This window comes from Pleurodeles waltl, chromosome 5, assembly GCF_031143425.1.
Source record: "Pleurodeles waltl isolate 20211129_DDA chromosome 5, aPleWal1.hap1.20221129, whole genome shotgun sequence".
Taxonomy (NCBI): domain Eukaryota; kingdom Metazoa; phylum Chordata; class Amphibia; order Caudata; family Salamandridae; genus Pleurodeles; species Pleurodeles waltl.
Genome location: NC_090444.1, coordinates 748,602,815 through 748,626,772, shown reverse-complemented (window position 1 = coordinate 748,626,772; position 23,958 = coordinate 748,602,815). Strand labels below are relative to the sequence as shown.

Genomic DNA, 23,958 nt, shown 5'->3' with positions numbered 1-23,958 from the left:
ATGGTCAAACCAAGAAATCCTGCAGCACTGACCGTGCAAAATGGCCGTCCCTTCTAACCTCAGAATCTAAACAGTAATGTTTTGCAAAAGTGTGAAGGGACGACCAAGTTGCGGCCTTGCAGATGTCGACCACAGGAACACCTCTGGCTAAGGCCGAAGTGGCCGACTTAGCTCTGGTGGAATGAGCTCTAATGCCCTCAGGAGGATCCTTCTTTGCCAAAGAGTAACATATTTTAATGCAAAGAACAACCCACCTGGATAGTGTTCTCTTGTGGACTGCCTTTCCTCTCCTCTTGCCCACGTATCCAATAAACAGCTGATCCTCCAGCCTGAAATCCTTTGTTCTATCGATAAAGAAGCTCAACGCTCTCTTTGGGTCCAGACGGTGCAGTCTTTCTTCCTCTTTGGAAGGATGAGGCGGAGGATAGAACGTGGACAAAGTAATTGCCTGAGCCAAATGGAAGGGTGAAACAACCTTCGGGAGGAAAGCAGCCTTGGTCCTCAACACCACCTTATCCCCATAAAAAGTTGTATAAGGGGGTTTTACTGATAAGGCCTGCAACTCACTCACTCTCCTTGCTGATGTTATAGCTATCAGGAAGACTGTTTTTAAAACCAAATACCTCAAGGGGCAAGAATGCATAGGTTCAAAAGGGGACCCCATAAGGAAAGTCAGGACTAAGGACAAATCCCATTGCGGCATAACGAATGGCTTTGGAGGATATTGATTTAGAAGACCTTTCAAGAATCTGATAACAATAGGGGATTTAAATAAAGATGGTTGGTCTGGAAGACATATGAAGGCTGACAAGGCCGATAAATAACCTTTAATGGTAGCCACTGCACAACCTTTCTGCGCCAGAGATAGAGCAAAAGACAAAACGTCCGATAGATGAGCATGTAAAGGATCAATCTGCCTCTCTCCACACCACGCAACAAATTTAGACCACCTATTAGCGTAGATAGATTTAGTGGAGTGTCGCCTGGCTGCTAATATAACATCCACTACCTCAGGCGGGAGAGAGAAGGAACTCAGGTTGCCCCGTTCAATCTCCAGGCATGTAGGTGCAGACTCTGGAGGTTGGGGTGTAGAACCTGCCCCTGCGACTGCGAGAGGAGGTCTGCCCTGAAAGGGAGACGGAGCGGCGGGCACGTTGAGAGTTGGAGAAGGTCGGAGTACCACACCCTCCTTGGCCAATCCGGAGCTATTAAGATTACTAGAGCCCGGTCTTGGCGAATCTTCCTCAATACTCGAGGAATCAAGGGTATGGGAGGAAACGCGTAAAGCAACTGGCCGCACCAGGTCATTTGAAACGCGTCCCCCAACGCTTCCTGCATCGGATACTGAAGGCTGCAGAACAACGGACAATGCGCGTTCTCTCGAGTGGCGAACAGATCTACCCGAGGAAACCCCCACTTCTGGAAGATTAAACGGACTTGATCTGGATGGAGACGCCACTCGTGGTCTGCCGAGAAGTGGCGACTGAGACTGTCCGCACGCACGTTCAAGACTCCGGCCAGATGGTTTGCTATCAAGCAAATCCGATGGTCCTTTGCCCAGGACCATAGTCGAAGAGCTTCTCTGCAGAGAAGGTACGACCCCACTCCTCCCTGCTTGTTTATGTACCACATCGTGGTAGTATTGTCCGTTAGGACCTGTACCGACTGACCACGAAGGGAAGGGAGGAAGGCCTTGAGAGCCAGACGTACAGCCCGTAACTCTAACAGATTGATGTGAAAAATCTGTTCCTCTGGAGACCAAAGACCTTTGATCTCCAGATCCCCCAGATGAGCTCCCCACCCTAGAGTGGAAGCATCCGTTATGACTGTGGCCACTGGTGGCGACTGCTGGAACGGCTTTCCTTGTGAAAGATTGTTGCTTGCAATCCACCACTTCAAATCCACAGCAGCATCTCTGGAGATCTTGACAGTACCCTCTAGATCCCCTCTGTGTTGAGACCACTGCCTTCGGAGGCACCACTGAAGAGCCCTCATGTGCCAGCGAGCATGCGTGACCAACAGAATGCAGGAGGCAAAAAGACCGAGCAGACGAAGGACCTTGAGGACTGGAACTACCGCTCCATTTCGAAACATTGGAACCAAATCCTGAATATCTTGAATCCGCTGAGGCGGAGGAAAGGCCCGACCCAATGTCGTATCCAGTACTGCCCCTATGAACAGGAGGCGCTGAGAGGGCTCCAGGTGAGATTTGGGCTCGTTCACCGAAAAGCCCAGGTCGAACAACAACTGGGTTGTTGACTGCAGATGACGCAACACAAGCTCCGGGGACTTGGCTTTGATCAACCAATCGTCCAAGTAAGGGAATACTGCTATCCCCTTCCTTCTGAGCTCTGCCGCAACCACCGACATCACCTTCGTGAAGACTCGAGGTGCTGAAGTAAGACCAAACGGAAAGACCGCAAACTGGTAGTGTTGCGATCCCACCACAAACCGGAGATACTTCCTGTGTGACTTGAGTATCGGGATATGAAAGTAAGCATCCTGCAAGTCGACAGACACCATCCAGTCTTCCATGTTCAACGCCAAAAGCACCTGTGCTAGGGTCAGCATCTTGAACTTTTCCTGCTTGAGGAACCAATTCAAGATCCTCAGGTCCAGAATTGGTCTCAAACGACCATCCTTCTTGGGAATCAGGAAATACCTTGAGTAAACTCCTTGACCCCTTTCCTGCTCCGGGACCAACTCCACCGCGCCCTTTAAAAGGAGGACTTCCACCTCCTGTTCTAGCAACAGGAGGTGTTCTTGTGAACAATACGAAGGGCGGGGCGGGATGAGGGGCGGAAACTCCCGAAAGGGAATGGTGTAGCCTTTTCCCACAACACTGAGAACCCAAGTGTCCGACGTAACAGTCTCCCATTTGGTGAGAAAATGCTGTAATCTTCCCCCTACAGGAGAGGAGTGAGTGGGAAATGGTGGAAGCCTAAGGCTGCTTCCCCTGCTGCACCCCGCCAGAGGATGAGGAAGAGGCAGAGTGCTGCTGAGAGGCTCCCCTGGTGCGGACCCTACCCCTCCCCCTAAAAGATCTATAGGGGTGGGAAGAGGCAGGTTGCTGATATCTTCCCCGAAAGGAAGAGGAGGAAGAGCCACGCCCAAATCCACGAAACCTCCTGAAGAGTCTGGAAGAGGCCGTGGAAGAAGGAGCTTGGATTCCCAACGACTTAGCCGTGGCCCTGCTCTCCTTAAAACGTTCCAAGGCCGAATCAGCCTTAGCCCCAAACAGTTTGTCCCCATCAAACGGGAGATCCAACAATGTGGACTGTACATCTGCCGAAAAGCCCGAGTTACGTAGCCAGGCCTGTCTCCTTTCCACCACAGTTGTGCCCATTGCTCTGGCTACCGAGTCGGTGGTATCCAGTCCCGTCTGGATAATTTGGGTCGCAGCAGCCTGGGCATCAGAGACAAGATCCAAAAGACCCTGGGGAAGCTCTGTAAACGAAGAGGAGATGTCATCCATCAGAGCATGAATATACCTCCCCAGGATACAGGTCGCATTAGTGGCTTTTAACGCCAGACTGCAGGACGAAAAAATCTTCTTCGACTGCGCCTCTAGCTTTTTTGAGTCTCTGTCCCCAGGCACCGTCGGGAAAGAACCAGGCGCTGATTTGGACGAACAGGAGGCCTGCACAACCAAGCTCTCCGGCGTAGGGTGCCTAGATAGGAAACCAGGATCAGTTGGAGCCGTCCGATACCTCCTGGCCACGGCTCTGTGAACTGCTGGGGAAGATGCCGGCTTCTTCCACACCTCTAAAACCGGATCCAGCAGAGCGTCATTAAAAGGTAATAGAGGCTCCGCCGCGGCTGAGGCCGGATGCAACACCTCTGTCAAAAGATTTTGTTTCGCCTCCACCACCGGCAAAGGCAGGTCCAAAAAACTAGCTGCCTTCCGTACCACTGTATGAAAGGAAGCAGCTTCCTCAGTATATTCCCCCGGGGACGAAAGGTCCCACTCAGGGGAAGTGTCCAGCCCACTGGCCGACTCCAGTCCACGCAGCCCATCACCCGAGTCCTCTAGCTCTCCTTCCTCTAGGGCTCGTTGGTACTCCTGCTCCTCTAGTACCCGGAGAGCACGCCTCCTTGAATGCAGTCGTTGCTCAATCCGCGGAGTCGACAACACCTCCGCCGAAGTCGGAGATCGGCGCCGATCTTCCGAAGCCACCGACGCCGCATCCGGCGCCACAGGTAACTTCGGCGCCGACTGAAGAGCAGATGGAACGGATGGACCCACCGGAGTCACAGGCCGAAATCTCGACGTCGACGGGATGGAAATCCCTGGGGCCAATCCCTCCGAAGCCATCGGAGCGGCCACCGGCGCCGACACTGGCGCCGAGCCCACGTTCCCAAACGGGAGAAAGGGCATAAAGGGTGCCGGCCGAAGAGGCGCAGGATCACCCAAAGAAAAGGCCAAAGGCCCAGCCGGAGCACCCCCTGGAGCCATCTGTTGGAAGATGGCATACATCGCATTCAAGAATGCGGAACTATCGGCTCCAGGGGTGGGAAAAGCCGGATACTGGGGTGCCTGACCCGGAGGCGACCCCGACGCCGGCCTCGGCGTCTGCGCCGGAGAAAACACCTGAGGCTCCAATACCTCAATCACCGACGCCTGTCCAGGCGAAGTTGGAGACGTCGGAGAGAGCAACGGCGTCGAAGGATGCGGCGTCACCGTGGGGCTGACCTCCCATGTCCTCCGGCGCCGATCCGGAGACCTGGAACGAGCCTCCCTTGAATGACGCCGAGATTCTCTACGGCGCCGGGAGTCTCGATGACGCCGATGTCTTGGAGAAGACTTTTTCTTGTGATGCTTCTCCTTTGACTTGGCCATAAACAGCTTCGCCTCGCGTTCTTTAATGGCCTTCGGATTCATGTGCTGACACGAATCACAAGTCGAGACGTCGTGGTCGGAGCTCAAACACCAAAGGCAATCGGAATGAGGATCCGTCACCGACATCTTGCCTCCACACTCACGACAAGGCTTAAATCCAGACTTTCTCTGCGACATTATTTCCACAGAGAAAGAGTACGCAGCAAGATATACACTGTAACCGCAAGAGTAACAGTTGATCCCTCGAAGATAACCGTTTCGAATGCACGGAAAAAAGGGAACTGACGTCCGCACGTCGTCGAGGACCTCTTATTGCCTGTATGACGTCAGACGGCGTCGCGTGCGAGACAGTGACGTCCTCGTCGACGTGCAGAGACTAGTAAGAAGATTTCCGTCGAATGCTGGCGCCATGGGAGTATTCATGAGGTGAGGAATCCACAGGTAGTTGTATCCATCAGAACCCCCCATTGCTGCTGCAACAGAAGATCCTCCCAAAGGAGCAGCCCGATCGGAGGATCAATGCTCATTTTTAAAAGCTCGGGATACTAGACTCTCCATGCCCAGTCCAAAGCCACAAAGATGACTTTGGCCCGTTCATTCTTGATCTTCTTGAGAACTCTTGGCAGGAGTGATATGAGCGGAAAGGTGTACAGGAGACCCGAACTCCACTTGCAACGAAAGATGTCACAGAGTGATTGCCGCCTTGGAAACTCCAACAAGAAATACTGCTGACATTGTGCTTTCTCTTCAGAGACAAACAGATCTAACCAAGAATCTCCCCACTGCTGAAAGAGACCTTGCATCACTGCCGAATGGAGACGTCACTTGTGATCTGCTGGGCTTCGATGGCTGAGATTGTCCCATCTGGCGTTCAGAGTGCTCGCCAGATGTTGAACCACCAAGAAAATGCCCTGATGTTCCAGCCATGTCCAGAGGTGCAGAGCCTCCTGACAAAGGGTCCATGACCCCACCTCGCCCTGCTTGTTGCAGTACCACATGGCGGTGGTGTTGTCTGTGAACACCTGCACTACGACCCCTTGACAGAGGGAAGAAATGCCTTCAATGCTAGTCAGATCACCTGGAGCTCCAACATGTTGATGTGGAGTCTAGATTCTGCTGGAAACCAGAGTCCTCTTATGTTCACCTCTCCTAGATGGCCGCCCCATCACAGAATTAACACATCAGTCACTACTGTGAGGTATGGTTGGGGAGGGGAGAGGGGTCTGCCTCTGACCCAATCTTGGTTTGTAATCCACCACTGCAGGTTTTTGCAGTTCCCTCTGAGATCTGGAACATGTCAGAGAGATTTTCCTGGTGGTACGCCCATTGGAACTTCAGATCGGACTGCGGAGCCCACAAATGCCATCTGGCATGTTTTACCAGCAGGATGCAGGGAACCATGAAGCCAGCAGCCTCAGAGTCATTCTCACAGAAACCCAAGATAGAGGCCAAAACATCAGTATCATAGCCTGAATATCCTGGACTCGCTGTTTGGTAAGATAAGCCCGAAACTGCACTGTGTCCATTACAGCTCCTATGAAAGAGCATCTGAGGAGTCAGGTGTGACTTTGGCACGTTTATAGTGAACCCTAGCGAATGCAGGCTTGCCATAGTCTGGGGGTGGGAGACAACTGCCTGGGGTGAACTCGCCTTCAACAGCCAGTCGTCGAGGTAGGAGAAGACGGAAACCCCTGACCGGCACAGATGAGCTGCGACCACCACCATCACCTTGGTGAACACCAGAGGGGCACTGGTAAGGCCCAATGGCAGCACAGTGAACCAAAAGTGTTTGTGGCCTGCTGTGAACTGCAGGTAATGCCTGTGAGCCGGCAGGATGGGGATATGAAAATACGCACCCTGTAAGTCCAGCGCTACCAACCAGTCTTCTTGGTCTAGGGCAGACAAAATCTGAGCCAATGGGAGCATTTTGAACTTCTCCTTCTTGAGGAAGAGATTTACAGTCTGTAGGTCTAGACAAGGGGGAATACCCTTGTTCTTTTTGGGTATCAGAAACTAGCGGGAATAACCACTGCCTACTTCTGATAACTGGACCCTTTCTATGGCTCTCTTGGCCAAGAGAGCCGTAACTTCCTCTCGGAGAAGAAACAAATGATCCTCCCCCAGGAGTTTGAATGTTGTTTGAATTAGGGGAGGAAAGGGTTGGAAAGGCAGGGCATAGCCCTTCCTGATACTCTGCAGTACCCATGCGTCTGATATTATGGATTGCCACTGGAGGAGATGATGGTGTATTCTCCCTCCAACTGGTCAGCATGGACCCACAGAAACAAACTAGAAGGGCTTTGAGGCTGCAGCTGGCAGAGACTATGTGGCAAATGACTTCTTGCCTGCAGACTCTCTAGGTCTGAAAGTACTGCACCCACGTCCTCACATAGCCGGAGTTGGTTGTATAGGTGGGTGGCTGGCATAGGGCTGGCACAGTACCACACCCCTTCCGTAGCCACAAAAGGGGAGAAAAGCAGACTGTGAATGAGGGGTCGCCGAGAGGCCGAAGGACATGGCCATAGCCCAAGATTCCTTAAAGTGCTTCAGCACAGAGTCTGCCTTCTTGCCAAACAAGCGAGTGCCATCAAAGGGCATGTCCATCAGGTTTACCTGACATCCCCCCCAAAAAACAGATGTCCTCAGCCCGGCATGGCACCTTAAGGCCACTGTCGATGCAACCACTCTGCCTAGCAAGTCAGCTGTATCTAAGTTACACTGAGTGAGGAACTTCGCTGCGCCCCTCCCGTCTTTTACTGCTTTGGAAAGTATAGCCAGGGCATTCTCCGGGACCTCAGACAGCACTTGCGCAACCGTATCCCAAATGGAGTGTGAAAAACAGCTAAATAAGCATAAGGTGTTCACCGACCTCGGTGCCAGACTGGTGGAAGGAAACATCTTCCAAAGATGGTCCAGTCTCTTGGATTCCCTGTCTGGGGGAGTGGAACAGAATGCGCCATGGGAAGTGGAGGTTTGGCCTACCAAGCTCTCAGGTGTGGGGTGTTGGCTGACAAAGCTAGGGTCGCCCAGTGCAGAGCGATGGTGGCTGGCGATCATCCTATTTACAGGAGCCCCTGTGCTGGGCTTGGACCAAGTTCCCAGCATGGGCTTGGACCAAGTTCCCAGCAGGACGTCTGTAAGTGCTTTGTTAAAGGGCAGAAGAGGTTCGGATATAGAAGCCCCAGGCTGAAGCATCTTAAAAGCCGCTGAGGGCAGTTCGAGGACCTCTGCTGCCTAACACACCACCACTGCATAGGAAGCTCCTTCCTCTGTAGCCACAGTAGGGGAAGAGAGCAAGCCAGTATCTGGAGAGGTGTCCAGACCACTGGCCTCTCTAAGCTCCTCATATCAGTCCAGAGATCTCACCAATATGTGTTCTAAGGGGGCCCAGTGACTACTCCCAATTTTGTCCCATGCCTGGCTGTGTGCAATGCCGTTCAGGCTCCAGATTATTGGGAAAGAGAATGGAATTGGCACCACTGGTGGGCACCGGCAATGCTGAGAGCATAAGCGTCGGGATTAGTGCTGGAGAAGGTCATCTGGGTACGATGAGTTCCGGTCCGCATTCGGTTTCATGAAACCCCTTCGGAGCTGAGGCCGAAGTCGCCGGAGTAGAACAGGATGGGGCCCCGCAGGGCCGAAGGCTCGCCGGAGGGGTTGGCCTGCTTGAAAACACAGTGCAGGGCCTCGTAAAATTCCTTATTCTGAGCGGGTATTGATCTGGCTCCCGGAAACGGGGGAAGCACGGACGCAAACTGGGCAACGGCTCGACAGAACAGTCGAAAAAAGGCCTGTCAAAAAGCGACAGAGGGATAGCTCTCTCCGGATCTGCTCTGTCACAGAAAGAAAAGAACTGATGCCTGTGTGCCTGGGTGGAGCCTAAATAGATGACCACAATGTCACTTCCAGTGCCAACGACGCAACGAAGAGCCAAATGGAGCCACCCAACGGCACACACAGGGGTATTGCTTGAGCAAAAGTTTCAGGATCCAGTCTGACGCCTGGGGAAAGCCAAAGGTAAGGAATCTGAAGCTAGAAGTCTCTGTCACATAGTAACACTGGTTTATCCCTAACTGGCATATTTAATTTACTTATAAGTCCATAGAAAAGTGGTACCACTTGTACCCAGGGCCTCTAATTTAAATGTTACTAGTGGGCCTGCAGCACTTGTTGTGCCACCCACTCAAGTAGCCTTGCAAACCTGTCTCAGGCCAACTACAGCAGCCTGTGTGTGTTTTAAACTGCCATTTTGACATGGCAAAATCGACCTTTTGCCACACCTAAACCTTCCTTTTCAATGTGTATGTCACCCCTAGGGTAGACCCTAACCAGCCCACATGGCAGGGTGAAATGTATTTAAAAAGTAGGTCATCTGCTTGTAAGTCTTACATGTCCTGATAGTGAAAAACTCTTGAACTTGTTTTTCACTATTGCAAAGCATATCTCTCCCATCAAATAACCTTGGGGTTACCTAATCATATTTAATAAAGATAACATCCAAATGAGGAGAGGTGACCAGTTCATGTCTGGTATCTTTGGAATTGTAATGAAAACGTTTCTTTTATGGTAAAGTTGGATTTTGAATTACAACTTAGAAAATGCCACTTTTACAGAGTTGGCATTTTCCTGCTTAAGCCATTTAGTGTCTGCAGCCTGTCTCTGGGTCACATGACCAGGTTTGTCTTTGTGCATTCCTCCTATACAGCTACACACAATAGATAGCTTAGGTGTGCCTGGATGGGCTGAGAAGGACATAGCCCCACTTACACCTGAACAGGCTATATTCCTGCCGCTCACAAAGGATTACATACCTCCTGTAGGTAGCCTGGAGCCAGGGAAGGGGAGGCAAGAAACCTGAGCACTTGAAAGGGAACTTTCTAAAAGTTTCTCCCACTTCAAAGAAGGAACCAGGTAAAAATATTGAACCTCAGACATCAACTATTCAGTACACTCTTGGACCAGCAGAAGTTTCTGCCATGAAGAAGGACTGTTTTACTGTTGAGAGGACGGCCACTCTGCTGGACTGCTACCCTGCTGTGCTGACTTGGTGCCCCGTTGCCCAGGTGAGAAGGACTGACCCTGCAACCTGTCTCTACGACCACCAGATTCTCTTTTAACCAGCACCTGGACTCTACAACTGTGAGTCCTATCCTACCAAGTGGTGATACCCCAGTCCTAGACGCTTAAAAGTGGGCCTGAAGGTGCTCTGCCAGCCCATAGTGGATCTTGCAGAACTGGCACATCTCTTCTGCTGTGCAGCATAACCCAGAGCAGAACCGATACATCGCTTCAGCTGAGAGGACTCTCCAATATCAAGGTCTTCGGATCACTGTCACAGCTCGCAGCCTCATTGGAACCCCCGCTGTGCAACATATCCCCAATGCAGGCCCTCGCATCGCCAACCCCTTGTTGACGCAATCCTCGATGATCACTCAGGAGTTTACATTGCAAGTTCAGTATCTTCTTCAGATCCACCAATGTGCCCAACACATCTTCAATGTAGGGCTTTGCATCACAAGCCACCTCAGTACGGCCTCTTCAACGATGATGCAGGACATAGTATGGCATCCTTGCAACTCCTCAGAACTGACACTTCCTCAATGCATCTCTGGCCTGGACCTCGCATTGCTTCGGCTGCTCGATGCATCTTTGACGAGGGACCTTGCAATGGTCCTCAACCAGGACTTAAGGTACTCTTGTTCAGCGGGCACAGGTGGGTCCCAGTAGCCAGCCCATGCTCTATTGCAGTTGGCCTCAACTTGTGACTCTCTCCCACTCCGGCGCAACCAGATAAACACAGTTGCTTGGCTGTGTGTGGTTTTTGACCCTACACCAAAGTCTTTACAATTGCATATCTCAGGTTCTACCTATTGGAATTTAGTTGTTTTGGTCTAGTTATATTTATTAAAATGTATTCTATCTATCTAAATTGGTGTGGGATTTTCCTTGTGCTGTGTTCTCTTTATTACTGTTTAAAGTGCAGCATAAATCCTTTACACATTGCTTGCAAGCTAATCCTGACTGCTCCGTGTCAACAGTTTAATTTGAGGTTTGCTTGTGACTTCTCCCTGACAAGGATTGTGGTTCCTGCTTGAGTAGGTTTTCAACTCCCTTAACTGATAACCCAGTTTCTTATAAGTCTACCCCACATTCTGCTGGAGAAGGGGTTTCCAAAGTTTGCTAAACTCACTGGTATCTACACAAAGCTTTTTCAAAATTTTTGATTTTTTTAGTAAACAAATTCCATAGGTTAGCACCTCACTCTGAAAAGTGTTTTAGCTCCAGACTCCAGTGCAGTTCACCATTTTCTACTGTTAAGGGCAGATCAATATCTTGGCCCCAGTCTGATACTGAAGGGTATGGTCAGGGCTGTGACTTTTATGAACAGCTGCTGTTATCAGCCTCGTGTCCCTGAAAGCTATGCAGGTTGCTTAAGTTTGCTGTTCTACAAATTGGGTTTTGCTTCTCAATGTCTGGGAACCACTGACTTTTAAAAATATTTTTAAATATATATAATTTGTAAATGTTTTCTTAAATGTTGAGAACATTGTTATGTTTGATATGATATTGTCTTATATTGGAGTAGGAATTGGATTTTTAATGTTCAAAATCTCCCCCAAAATGATTAAGATTAGAGTGAGAACAGTAAATCTTACCCATGTAGTGCCCAATACCTTCCCCAAATGGATTATATTGGTCCCCAACATGATTTAGATTTGAGTGGGAATAGTAAATCATACCACTTTAGTGTCCAATACCTTCCCCCAAAATGCATTGGACTGGAGTGGGAATAGTGAATTTGACCCCTTTTGTGCTGAACATTGTCATCAAAATGGTTTAGTTTGGAGAGGGACTAGTAAATCTGACCCTTTTAGTACCCAGCAACTTCTCCAAAATGGTTCAGATTGGAGTAGGAATAATAGATTTTACCCCTTCCCCAAAATGGTCTGTAATTTGTACTTGTGTATAGTGCTTTTTAGACTAATAACCAATACATATCAATGATTGAACATGTTTTTATTTATGAGTAGTTTAGTTATTTATTTAATAAATATTAATATCTAATTGTTATTTTTGATGCATACACTTTTTTCAAATAAGTAAAAATACCTTTTGACATGTTACAGTGGTGAGATATTGTTGTATACTTTTTTGGTATAGTATCATATGTGCTGTATTTTTAAAATACTTTAAAGAAATATATGGTTATAAACACTACATGGTTGTTAAGACATGTGGTTGTACACACAAATTGTATATAATTATTTTTTCATAAATGTAATGTTTGTATATACTATCATGTAGTTTTACAGTTTCAAATGCATTTTGGTGTATATTAATCTGTACTATTTATTACATAATTATGGTACTATTTAATTTATAATTTACATAAACATTTGTATTTGTTCAATACATTAAAAATTTTTGCTCACTATCACATTTTTACATACATGCTTTAAGACTTTTCAATTTTGTTTAATACTTCTATCAATTTAATTTAGAAGCCATTATTAAGACTACCTATAATTTGTACTATATTAGTGTCATTGTGAGGTGGCTTTTGTTTGTGTTTGTCGGGATTCCTTTTGCTATTTAACGGACAAGGTAAGGTGTTTTTCAAGTTTACATTTAGGGTTTTGGGGCAGTGAGAGTGGATATGTGTACATGGTGTAACTTTTATTAGAAAGTGTATTTAGTGTTAGTTTGTGTTTTTTGTCATGTAGTGCAGTGAGGTAGGCCTAACTATACTGTGTTTGCAATAACATGTTATTGTAGATACAGTCAGGTTTGTACTATTTTTGGAATGTATGTATTGTGAGGGTGGATGTGTTATTTTTTTTTTTTTTTACAGGTTAGGAAGTCAGAGTGCAATGTCTGGAGACTTTTTTCATGTGTTCTATTAAAAAAGGAAATTAATTTGGTGAGATTTGAATCAACATTATTTGTTAATTTCCATTGAGTCTTTGGTTTTCCTGAGAGGTTTTTAGTTTGATTTTTTTAGGGTGGTTTCTTATGACTGTGGATCAGTTCGGTGGATTTCATTTGGAGATTTAATTCTTGCATTTTTAAGGGGGGTTCTTAGGTTTTTTGTTGTTGCATTTTTGTGGATTAGATGTTTGGAAGTGAAGGTGGGCTATGAACAATGGTTACATACCAGTATATTAATATTTTTATTTATTTTGGGGGGTGAAGTGTTCTATTTCTATGCTTAAATTTATTTTTGTTTTACTGAAATTGACAAGTTGGATTTTATAAGTGTAAATTGTAATTGCTGAGCTACTTAGTATATTCTTTATTTTGCACAACATTGATTTTCCTATGAGCATTTGTAATTAAATATTAAAATGCTTATTTATCAGTCTTATTCTGAACTTAATATAATTTTGTTTTAGGCTGATAATTCTTCAACATTTATTTAAAACTGTTGGTGATTCTTTTAGCTAATTGTAGTGGTTAGCTATGTATGTTACAGTGTTAAAGGTATACATGCATGGACTATTAACCTTTTAACTTCAAATGCACACTTGCTGTTTGTTGCATAGTATACACTTAGTACAACATTTTACAGAGGTTTCTAAATCCTTTGGTTGAAATGGTAATAGCAGCCTTGTATAGGTGTACGGTGGTATAAAGTGTTGCTTGTATAACTGCCAGTTCAAAGCCTACTATAACACTGTGTGGAAAGTAGCTGTTAGTTGTTACTTTGAAGTGTTTTGGAAGTTCAGTGTAAGTTGCCCTTTTTTGGCAGCAGGGCATAAATCAGGGGTATGTTAGTGTTATCATGTTCAATGGAGGGCACATTTTAAAAGGTCAGTTGTCCATAGGTTTAGTCTTAGGAGGTTGTTTTCAGTTGCAAATATGACTATTCCTCTATTGTTATTGGGATTGTCATACAGGAGGAAGGGTTTATTGTTATATGTGGTGGTTAGGTGTTCTGGAATATGTATGTCTTGGTATTGTCTAAGGACAGCGAAGGTTTGACATGGGGCTTTTTCATTATGTGATATTAGTTGTTTTAAAGTAGTAATTGCTGGTAGCTGACATATAATATGCTGAAGTACTCTAGGGAGTATGGACCTAATCAAGAGTTTGGCGGACGGGTTACTCCATCACAAATGTGATGGATATCCCATCCATAATATCACAATTCCCATAGGATATAATGGGACTGCAATATGGCGGACGGTATATCTGTCACATTTGTGACAGAGTAACCCCATCCGCCAAACTCTAAGTCAAGCCCTATGACTTTTAAAATTTTAGTATTGGGCACTTCGGATCTAGTGCTTGCCTCTTAAATTTTGAAGTACATATCTTACGTCTATCCTTGTTACATTTCGAAGTAATTGTTTTTTCTTAAGTACAGTTTTGCTTTCCATAAAATCCCTCCCATAACAAGCATTTGAATACTATTTAATACATTTCCAGTTCATGCTTTCAGTATTTGTGCTTTCCTGGCTCTATCTCGTGGACGAGGGCAACTGTTTGCCTTTCTGTGATGTGATATATGTGGTCCTTCCTGCCATTCTGCTTGAAAGCAGCATCATTTTAAAATTAATACTTTTGTATAAAACGTTTATTCAGCGTGTTCATAAAATTTAAATATGTTTTAAAATGTTTCACATTTTATAAGTTTACATGTTCTGTTGTTTTAAGTTGCACTTGAATTATTTCTGTTTGTCTTTTTTGATGTTGTTGAGATTTGGGTCCTGTGAATTTTTATTTTCTGTTGGTGAGAGTAAGTTGTTTAGTCTCATGTTATTGTGTTTATTTTACTTACTTTGAAAGTGCCTTTGTCCAGGTATAGAGTTGGATTTATCAGTGTGCTGTCCTTACTAAGGATCAATATACATAATAAAAGATATAGGTGGTCATTATGACATCGGCGGTAAAAACTGCCTACCGCTGTGGTGACGGCCGCCAAAATACCGCCACCGCAGCTAACATCCGTCCACCATATTATGAGCACTGGCGGACTTCTGTCACATGGAGGGCGGAAATCTGGCAGTGTTCATGGTGGTGGACGGTGGGAAGGTGGCGCTGCTACCACCAGCACCGCCACGCCAGTAGAACATTGCCAGCCGTATTATGACAATTCATACGGCCTGGCGCAGGGCGCTGCTGGCGGTAGAACGCCCCCTTCCTTTCCCTGCCGGAAGACCTCCTCGCTCAAGGTAAGTCAGGCTTCCGACAGGGGAGGAGGTGGAAGGGTGGGGGGTGCTTTGTGGGTGTGTGTGTCTGAGTGTGTGTGCATGAATGTTTGAGTGAGTGTGTGAATGCGTCTGTGTGTGTTGTGTTGTTTGCGTGGTTGTATGTGTGAGTGAATGCATGTAAGAAATGTGTAGTGAGTGCGTGTCTGCATGTCAGTGTAATCGTTGTAAGAATGTGTTTGATCATGTCTGGATATATGCGTGTATGAATGCATGTATGCTAGTGTGAGTGATTGGGTGTATGCGTGGTGCGTGTCTGCGGGTGTGTGTGTGTATGGTGGTGGAGGGGTGTCTAAGGATCAGAAGGGGTGTGTGTGTGTGAAGATCGGAGGGGGTGGGGGTGTGTGTGTGTGAGGATCGGAGGGGGTGGGTGTGTGTGTGAGGATCGGAGGGGGTGGGGGTGTGAGGATCGGAGGGAGTCGGGGTGGGTGTGTGTGTGTAAGGATCAGAGGGGGTGTTTGGATAGAGGGGGATGGGGAGAGTGAGTGGATCGGTGTGGGGGTTAGTTTGTGTATCGGGTGGGGGATAAGTGTGTGTATGGGCTGAATTTGGATGGAGGGGGATGAGGGGGAGTCAGGTGAGTGTTGGGGGGGTGGGGGAGCTGCCTATCGGTGACAGAGAAGGAATTCCCTGTCACTGGTAGGGCCTACCACCATGGTTTTCCAAAACCGTGGTGGTAGGCAGGCTCATAATGCGGCCGGTAGTACTATGCCAGCCGACGGGATGGAGATACACCTCTCCGTCCTGGCGGCTCATATCACCATGCGGTATGAGTGGAGAAGTGGCAGGTTGGGGGTAGCCAACCCGCCAAACTCATAATGTGACGGTATGTACCGCCAGCGGTCATACCGCCACATTAACACTCATCGCCGGGGTCATGATGACCACCATAGTTTAGAAATGCATTTATATATTTGTGTTTTACAATTATGTTGGGTTACATTGTTATGAAATACATTTTTAAACTTAGTTGTGAAAGTACCTTGTTATTTTGCTTCATTCTTCCTTCTGGCTCTTGTCCGTGCAGTCCGGCAGTGTCATTTTCTTGTAGTTGTTAAGTTTTTGCTGTGAAAAACATTGAGGACTTGTGCTCTTTTTCCAGTGTTCACTTAATTAGGTTTATATTTTATTGTGTAGTTTGTTTACTGTAAATTTCATTTGATAGTTTGCCTTCAATTTTTTTTTTTTTTTTTCGGTAGTTCCTTTTTTGGTAGACACTAATTAGTAATTCTGTTTTCATTTTAAATATGTTTATTTGTTGGATTGCAGTATGGTTAATATATTTTAAATGTTACCTATGTTTTTATTATTATATGCTTATTTTTAATGGTATATGTAATGTGAATAGATATGGTTATATATGTTAATAATTTCATGTTTGTTGCTTAAATGTTTTATTAATATTTTTGGGTGATTTGTATATTTAATTATTTTTTGTTTATTTTACTTAAACAAAGGGTCATTTAAAGTATTTTTCTTCATTATTTGCGATATGATTGTAGTCAATATTGTGTGTTTCAATATTTAACTAGCATTTGTGCTTGATATTATATGTATATAATTTTGAAGGCAATATTTTTGTCATCAATATTTTTTGGGGGTGAAGTACAGGATGGCAATATTGTTGTAATCTAAATTATTTGTATGATATTTTGATTAATCAATATTATTTTCCACAGTATTCTCTCATGGAAGCTTAGCTCAGGCAGGAGACTGATGTACTGCTTCACTATCTTGAATTGTGGCTTCTGTTGGAAGCTTTATTGAAAGTATTGGCATAGTACATTGCTTTAGCTGATGTGATAAGGTGTCTATATGTCCTGCACAAGCACTTTGGTATCATGAAGTCATCCGGATTTCTGATTTTATTACCTTTTCTTCCCTGCCTGCAGATGAAGCCTTTATTTTGAGTGTTTAGAATACCAAAATACTGAAGGTTCTGACTAGCATTTGTGCGTTTTCGTTAGTGCGTTGATGTCATGCAGTTTTACAAAAAAAGCACTGAGGTTGTTTAGAAGGGTGTGGGTGCTGGACGTGGAGTTGGAAATGTGAGAGATTAGTTCATTAGATTGCTTATGGAATAGTTTTGAAGGATCTGAAGACATGGTCTTCTCTTGTGGGTTGACCTTAGTTTGCTGGTAGGAGCAGTGAGATAGGGATGGCAAGGATGTCGGTCTAGGCCAGAAGTGGGGTAGTTTGCATTAGATTGTTGGTGATGTTGAAAAGACAGAGCAAGGATGTGGCCTTTCGACTGTGTTGGCTGGGTGACCACATTTAGTGTGTGTAGGAGGCTGGCCTGGTTTGTAGTGGGTACCACAGGTACTTACACCTGATACCAGGTCCACTCATCCCTTCTTAGTGAAATGCAGTCAGTGTCTAGAAGCCAGGCTGTCTAGAGGTAGCTGTAGGCAGAGCAGCCAAAGCTGATCTAGGTGACATGCAAAGCTCTTGCAATACCATTGTAGTCACACAGTACTCACACACAAGAAAGACAATACTCAGTGTTACCAAAAATAAAGGTATTTTATTTTAGTGACACAAGGCCAAAAATATCTTAGAGGCTATACTCCCTTAGGAGGTAAGTAAAACACATAAAATATACACTAGAAACCACAATCAGGTAAGTATACAGTCACAAAATAGTGCAAATAATGAAAATCACCATAGGCTAGAATGGGCCTAGGGGCAACACAAACCATATACTAAAATAGTGGAATGTGAAAGAAGGTTCCCCACCTAGGCAAGAGTAGTGTGTAGAGGGGTGCTGGGAGTGTAAGAAAACACCAAAGGTAAGTAAAGAACCCCACTCCAGAGCCCAGGAAAACAGGAGTTAAGGACATCAAGTTTCCACAGAACACACTAGAAGTCGTGGTAAAGGATTATGCAAAAACCAAGCAGGACTGCAAAACACCAATGATGGATTCCTGGACCTGAAGACCTGTGGAGAGAGGAGACCAAGTCCAAGAACAGATAAAGAGTCCAGGAAGAACCGGAGCCCCTGCTAACCCGGATTAAGGTGCAAGAGTGGATTCTCCGGTTGGAAGAAAAAGTCCGAAATGCACCAAAGAACACAGCTGCGGGTTCCTGCTTGGTGCAAGAGATGTCCCACGTCGAGTTGTTGGGTGCAGGCTGGTTTTCGTGGTTGGATTCGGCCAACAAGCCTTGGCTCACACAAATGTTGCGGTTGGTGGGAAAAGGCGCTATATGGGCCCAGGAGGGACCTGAGGGTCTCAACTCAGACTGAGGTGAAAGGGGGGGCTCTCAGCACTTTAGAGTGCCCTCAGAAGACCAGGGTGTAATACCCCTCTCCTAAAGGAAATACATTTTTCTGCCTTCCTGGGACTGAGCTGCTCAATCCCCAGGATGGAAGAAACCTGTCTGTGAGGTGGCAGCAGCTGGGGCTGCAGTGAAAACCTCAGAAGGCTAGATTGGCAGTACTGGGGGTCCATGGTGAAGCCCCCAGGGTCCATGGAATTGCCCCCCCATACCACAATCAGATTGGGGGTACAATTTCTCAATCTTGGACACCTCACATGGCCATATTGGGGGTTACCACTGTAAATCTACATATATGTATTGACCTATATGTAGTGCACACTTATAATGGTGTCCCCGCACTCACAAAGTCCGTGAAAATGGGCATGGACAATGTGGGGGCCCCTCTGCTAGTGCAGGAGTACCCTCACATACAGATACTATGCACCTAGCCTTCAGGGCTAAACGTTAGACATATAGGTGACTTATAAGTGACCTGGTGCAGTGAAAATGGTTGTGAAATAGTGCTTACACTATTTCACTCAGGCTGCAATGGCAGTCGTGAAGAATTGTTTGTTTGAGCTCCTTATCGGTGGCAAGAGAAATGCTGCAGCCCATAAGGATCTCCTGAACCCCAATGCCCTGGGTACTTAGGTACCATATACTAGGGACTTATAAGGGGGGTCCAATATGCCAATTTGGAGTGGAATACTGGAATCTGAGAGAGCATAAGCACTGGAGTTCTGGTTAGCAGGACTCCAGTGACACAGCCAAGCATACTGACAAAACAGTAAAACATACTGACATGTAGTCCACAAACTATGAGCACTGGGGTCCTGACTAGCAGGATCCCAGTGAGACAGTAAAAACACACTGACAAAACAGGCCAAAAATGGGGGTAACCATGCTAGAAAGAGGCTACTTTCTCACACTGTGTCAATGAGGTCAAGGAGGGTGTCCGTTTCAGAGCTCTTGTTGTGTGGGAGGTTGCAGTTACACAAGAGGGTGGTGTGGATGTTTTAGATGGATGAGATGGTGAGGAGACCTGAGAATTCATTAATAAAGTCGGTGGTCTTCTGGGAGGCCTGCAGAAAAGATAGGTGGCAGTCTGTGTTGTATGGATTGGTAAGTGGTATGTCAGTAGCCCACAGAATTGAGCATCCCTTGATTGCCTAGGGCAGTGGTTCCCAACCTGTGGTCCGGGGACCCTTGGGGGTCTGCAAAGCCTTTTCAGGGGGTCTGCGATTGCTTATACAATTAAATAATATTAACAGATTTAGTGCACAGCTTTTATTAATGACTCAGTGGGGGGGGGGGGGGGGGGGGGAGGTGAGGACACCAATAGTGATTCTGTAGGGGTCCTTGGGTTGCAATAATGATAAAGTGGGGGTCCACAGAAGTCAAATGTTTGGGAACTACTGGCCTAGGGTGCAGGACCAGGAGGAAGTATGGAAGACATTGAGGCCTCCTCCCTTATGTGTACGGTCCTTATGATGGATGATATAGCCCGCGGGAAGAAGGACATCTAAGATGTGTGAGGATATGGGGTGAACAATGTTTCTGTGATGAAAAGGCTTCACGCTTGTGATAGATGATGAGGTCTACAGCATCTGGTGCAAGGAGAACTGCATAGTGTGTGTAAATGAGCAAGAGTTGGAATATATATTCTGTAGTTTGAGGCTGTCCAGTGGTTAGACAATATACATACTTCCAGTCTAACTGTCTTTCTGGTGGATGATCTATTTAACTGCAGATTTATCATCTCATGAAATTTCCCCAAGTGTTAGATTTGATCTGGAAACCATTAGAGCAATAGTCCTGTGCTACAGTAGTTGGCTTTGTGTAGCTCTACATCACCGCTGTTCCACTCCAGAAGTGATGAGCGAGCTGGATATAAGGGCCTCCCATGCATGCTGGTGTCAGATCCTTTGTTAGGCTATCTGTGCCCTCAGCACCAGAATCCAAAGGAAGACTGGCATCACCAGTGTGCAGATCTCTAGATTGGGACATTTTTAGATAGACAGTCCTGTTTGCAGAACAGGGAGGTGGGAGAGTCAGTGTGGAATCTGCAGTTAGACAGAGTATCCACCAGAAATAGAGTGTTACGTTACTTGTTCTTTGGATAGATACTTCTAACCGCATACTCCTCACCTTTTAAATAGATACCACATCAGTGCAACCCCAGGTGGTGGGTCTATGAACTGGCTCATACCAAAATACCTTGCAGAACCAAGCTGGCAAAATGTCCTTCTCAATGAACTTCACTATTGAGGCAGTAGCTCAGTAGTTCTTCAGGAACGAGTGAACCTAAGCCCAAGTAGCCACCTAACAAATCTTCAGAACAGGCACTCCGCATGCCAATGCAGTGGTAGCTGCTTAAACTCTGGTGGAATGAGCCCATAGACCTTACAAGAGGCTGCTTCTTGGCCAGTGTGAAGCAGATGTTGATGCACAGTACAGTCCATTCAGAGATGGTCAGCTGTTGCACTGGCTTGCCCTTTGTTGCGCCAGAAAACCCCTTAAAAAGCTAGTCATCCTCTCAATGTTTTTTGGTGCGATCAGTGTAAAATGGAGTGCTCACTTGGGGTCCAAATTATGGAGTCTCTCTTCTTCTTTTGAGGGATGAGGTAGAGCAAAGAATTCCAGAAGGGTGATAGTCACCGGATGTGAAACACTGTTGCCACTTGCAGTAAAAGTGATACTTGGGTCCTCAACACCAGCTAATCAGGAAAGAACATAGTATAATGGGGTTGGACAAAAGGAGTCTGAAGCTTGCTGAAAAATCGAGCTGACATTATGACAATGAGGATGATTGTTTTGAAGGTCAGGAGATGTAAAGGGCAACTGTGCATTGGATCAAACGGCTAGAATGGGATGTAAATCTTCCTCTGGCATTAGCACCTGAGCTGATGCGAAGGTAACCTGTGCAGTGAGTGGTGCAGAAACCTAAGTCACCAACGGAGCGAGTGCTGAACTTAAAGCGGGTTGGAGAGACACAGACAGTGCTCAGGAGGAATCCGCCAATATAAAACTTACCAGGAGCTCCTGCCAAGCCTTCAGCCTTGAAGGCGTAGCAGAGAAAAATGGTAAAAGTGCTGAAAATACACAACATGGACTCCCTTAAGGCCTCCAGTTGCTGCATCATCGCCAACAGACCTGGAAATTTGGAATGCATCAGCCTACAGCTCAGGATCAGCTCTGATGGAGATTGTGAGTGAGACTGGGTGGTACCCTGATGGCATTTCTTGTGTTTCTTCTTGGACTTATGCAGAGACTTTAATCGCAATATCGACCTGCTGCGAGAACAGCTTTGGGAGAGGGAACTGGACCTTCCTCTCGATATCGACCAGTCTAAGCGTGGAATCTTCGGTTGCTTGGAGACATACAACATCCCTCGTGGCCCCATATGAACTTTGGATTCATCTGGGTACAGTCACCACAGGCCCTTGAATCATAATTTGACCCCAGGCACCATAGACATACTTTAATGAGTTCTGTCACAGACATCTGTTTGCAACAAGCCCCACACGGCTTCAACACTGTTGTCCTAAGTGACATTTTTCCTTGCACCTTGGGAATTCTTGGAGAAAAACGGTCTTGAAAAGACCAAGGAGTAGTTCCGGATCCGAGTCTGAAAGAACAGAAAGACAGAAGCCTACATATTCCTGCGGTGAACGCTCTCAGTCAATCACGATTAGACTATGTAAACCTGATTTATCTGGCTGTTGTGGAAAACACATTTGCCTTCCCCAATCTGTCCAAAATTCAGCAGTCCGGGTGGTCACTGCCTTCCAATTGACTTATTCGTTGATAGCAAGTTTATAAACATCTTTTGCTCGCCGTTCTTGAAACAAGAAGACTCTTATGTAGTAGATCATTCCAGATAGACATAACGAAGCTGTGACACTCCATACCTTAAAATATGACAGTTGAAACAAATTTCCCTAGCTTAAAGAAGCTACTAAAAGCTTGGCTCCTTAACATCTAGTGTGTTCTCTCAGCCTCAGAAATGTTTGTCATTGGTCTCGATTTGTTATGCGTTTTCGCCGAGACAAGAACCTCAGTGTATTCGCGCTGAAACATACAAATAATGAAACATGTTTGCTTGCACAGACAGGTAAGCTGATACCTCTGACAAATGTACTGCTTTATATAAATATATTTAAATTTGGTATTTGAGGTGCGGAATTGGTAGTTCTTGTTTGGTTGAATCTGGTTCCTTGATACCAGATGCCACTTTCTAATATGGTCGTGTGGACGCTATTATCCATATAGATAAAGCATTTTATGAGATTAGCTTGACTCCTGTCTTATCACTTAATATTGTTGTAACCTGTCTGATACTGTGTGATCTGTGTAACGGAGTAGTAGCACTGTTGTATGAATCTATAAGATTAGCCAAGCTTTGATGTCAAGGTCTCGTGAGTTCTTTGACTTAATTTTTCCACTTCAATGCTTCCAATTACATTCATTTCCTTCCCTGTATCTTTCTTTATAACTCCTTTGTTCCCCCTTGTTTTTTTTTTTCAGCACAATACCTGAATCTCTGTATGCATCTGGCTTTTTATGTGTGTGTGAGACTATGAACGATGTTGTATCTCTCTCCCTCTCCCTCTCTCTATTTGTAAACTCTTCCCTCTGAGGTTCTCTATTCGTATGGGGACGTGAAGGATCCTGAAAGAAGGATACATACCAGGAAGAAGAGGAGTTGCACTAAAGAAATAAGCAGATGCCAGTATACTATTAGTGCAATTGCTAGATTGTTGCAAAAACTGGCTGAATTTTTCGGATCCATTTCAGGAAGTATTTCAAGATTCAGAGCGGAGATAAAAGGCATTTATTTGTTTGACCAAGGGTTAACGAATATTGCCAATGGACATGGGTTAGACACAAACTACACAGAATTCTAACTACAATGAAATGAAATACGCCCAAAATCTTCACACTTCTTTCGGAATGGTACGCAGTTGTCATCAGTTTGAAAACTGAAAACGTTTTACAAAATGTGCAGCTAATTCCCCAGCTGTACGGGAAAAGTTACCGAACTTTAGAGTGCCACAGTGATTACTTACTCTTTCAGTCTGAGTAGTACGCTGACACCTAACAGTAGTTACTCCAGTCTTAAAGAATTAATGGTTCAATGTATGGTTAATGCATAATTTACTGCTAAATAGTGTAACTGAATATTGTTCTGATGGGGAGATCACCGACCTGATACATATATTACATTGCATAGTTGAACAATTGAATTCCCCAACACATACACTACAATATATCCCCATGAGCTAGTCCGATCACGTGCGCATTCCCAGTTTACAATACTTTAATAGGAGCAGATTAACTTACTTCATCAACTCTCTTCTTCCGGAACGCAAAGTTCTTAGTTTTACCAGGAGTCGTGGCTGCTTCCTTAGGGCTATCATCTGGTGGAAAACACCACTGTTTGCTAAAATGAAAAATATATGTTTTTCATACATCATTAGGGACTAAGTGATAAGATAATTAAAGGAAATGCTTCAGCAGCGTACAAACACATAGTGCTCAGCTCCCTCGCTACATGTTTTTCTCATTTAAACCCTGTTTAACTTGCTTCAGATTTTCTTGACTTCTAAGTTGTTACCAAGAAGAGACCATGTTATGTTTAAGAGTGGT

At 45.7% G+C, this 23,958-nt stretch overlaps 1 protein-coding gene across 2 annotated transcripts in view; it reads right to left on the bottom strand.

The window, feature by feature from the left end:
- The window catches only part of NPHP1 (nephrocystin 1), a 523,503-nt gene that overhangs the window by 132,092 nt on the left and 367,453 nt on the right, over nucleotides 1–23,958 (bottom strand). For both annotated transcript variants that reach the window (XM_069234711.1, XM_069234712.1), the window contains exon 16: nucleotides 23,653–23,752. In XM_069234711.1, coding sequence (XP_069090812.1) covers nucleotides 23,653–23,752 — 100 coding nt within the window. The remainder of the gene's footprint in view (nucleotides 1–23,652; nucleotides 23,753–23,958) is intronic.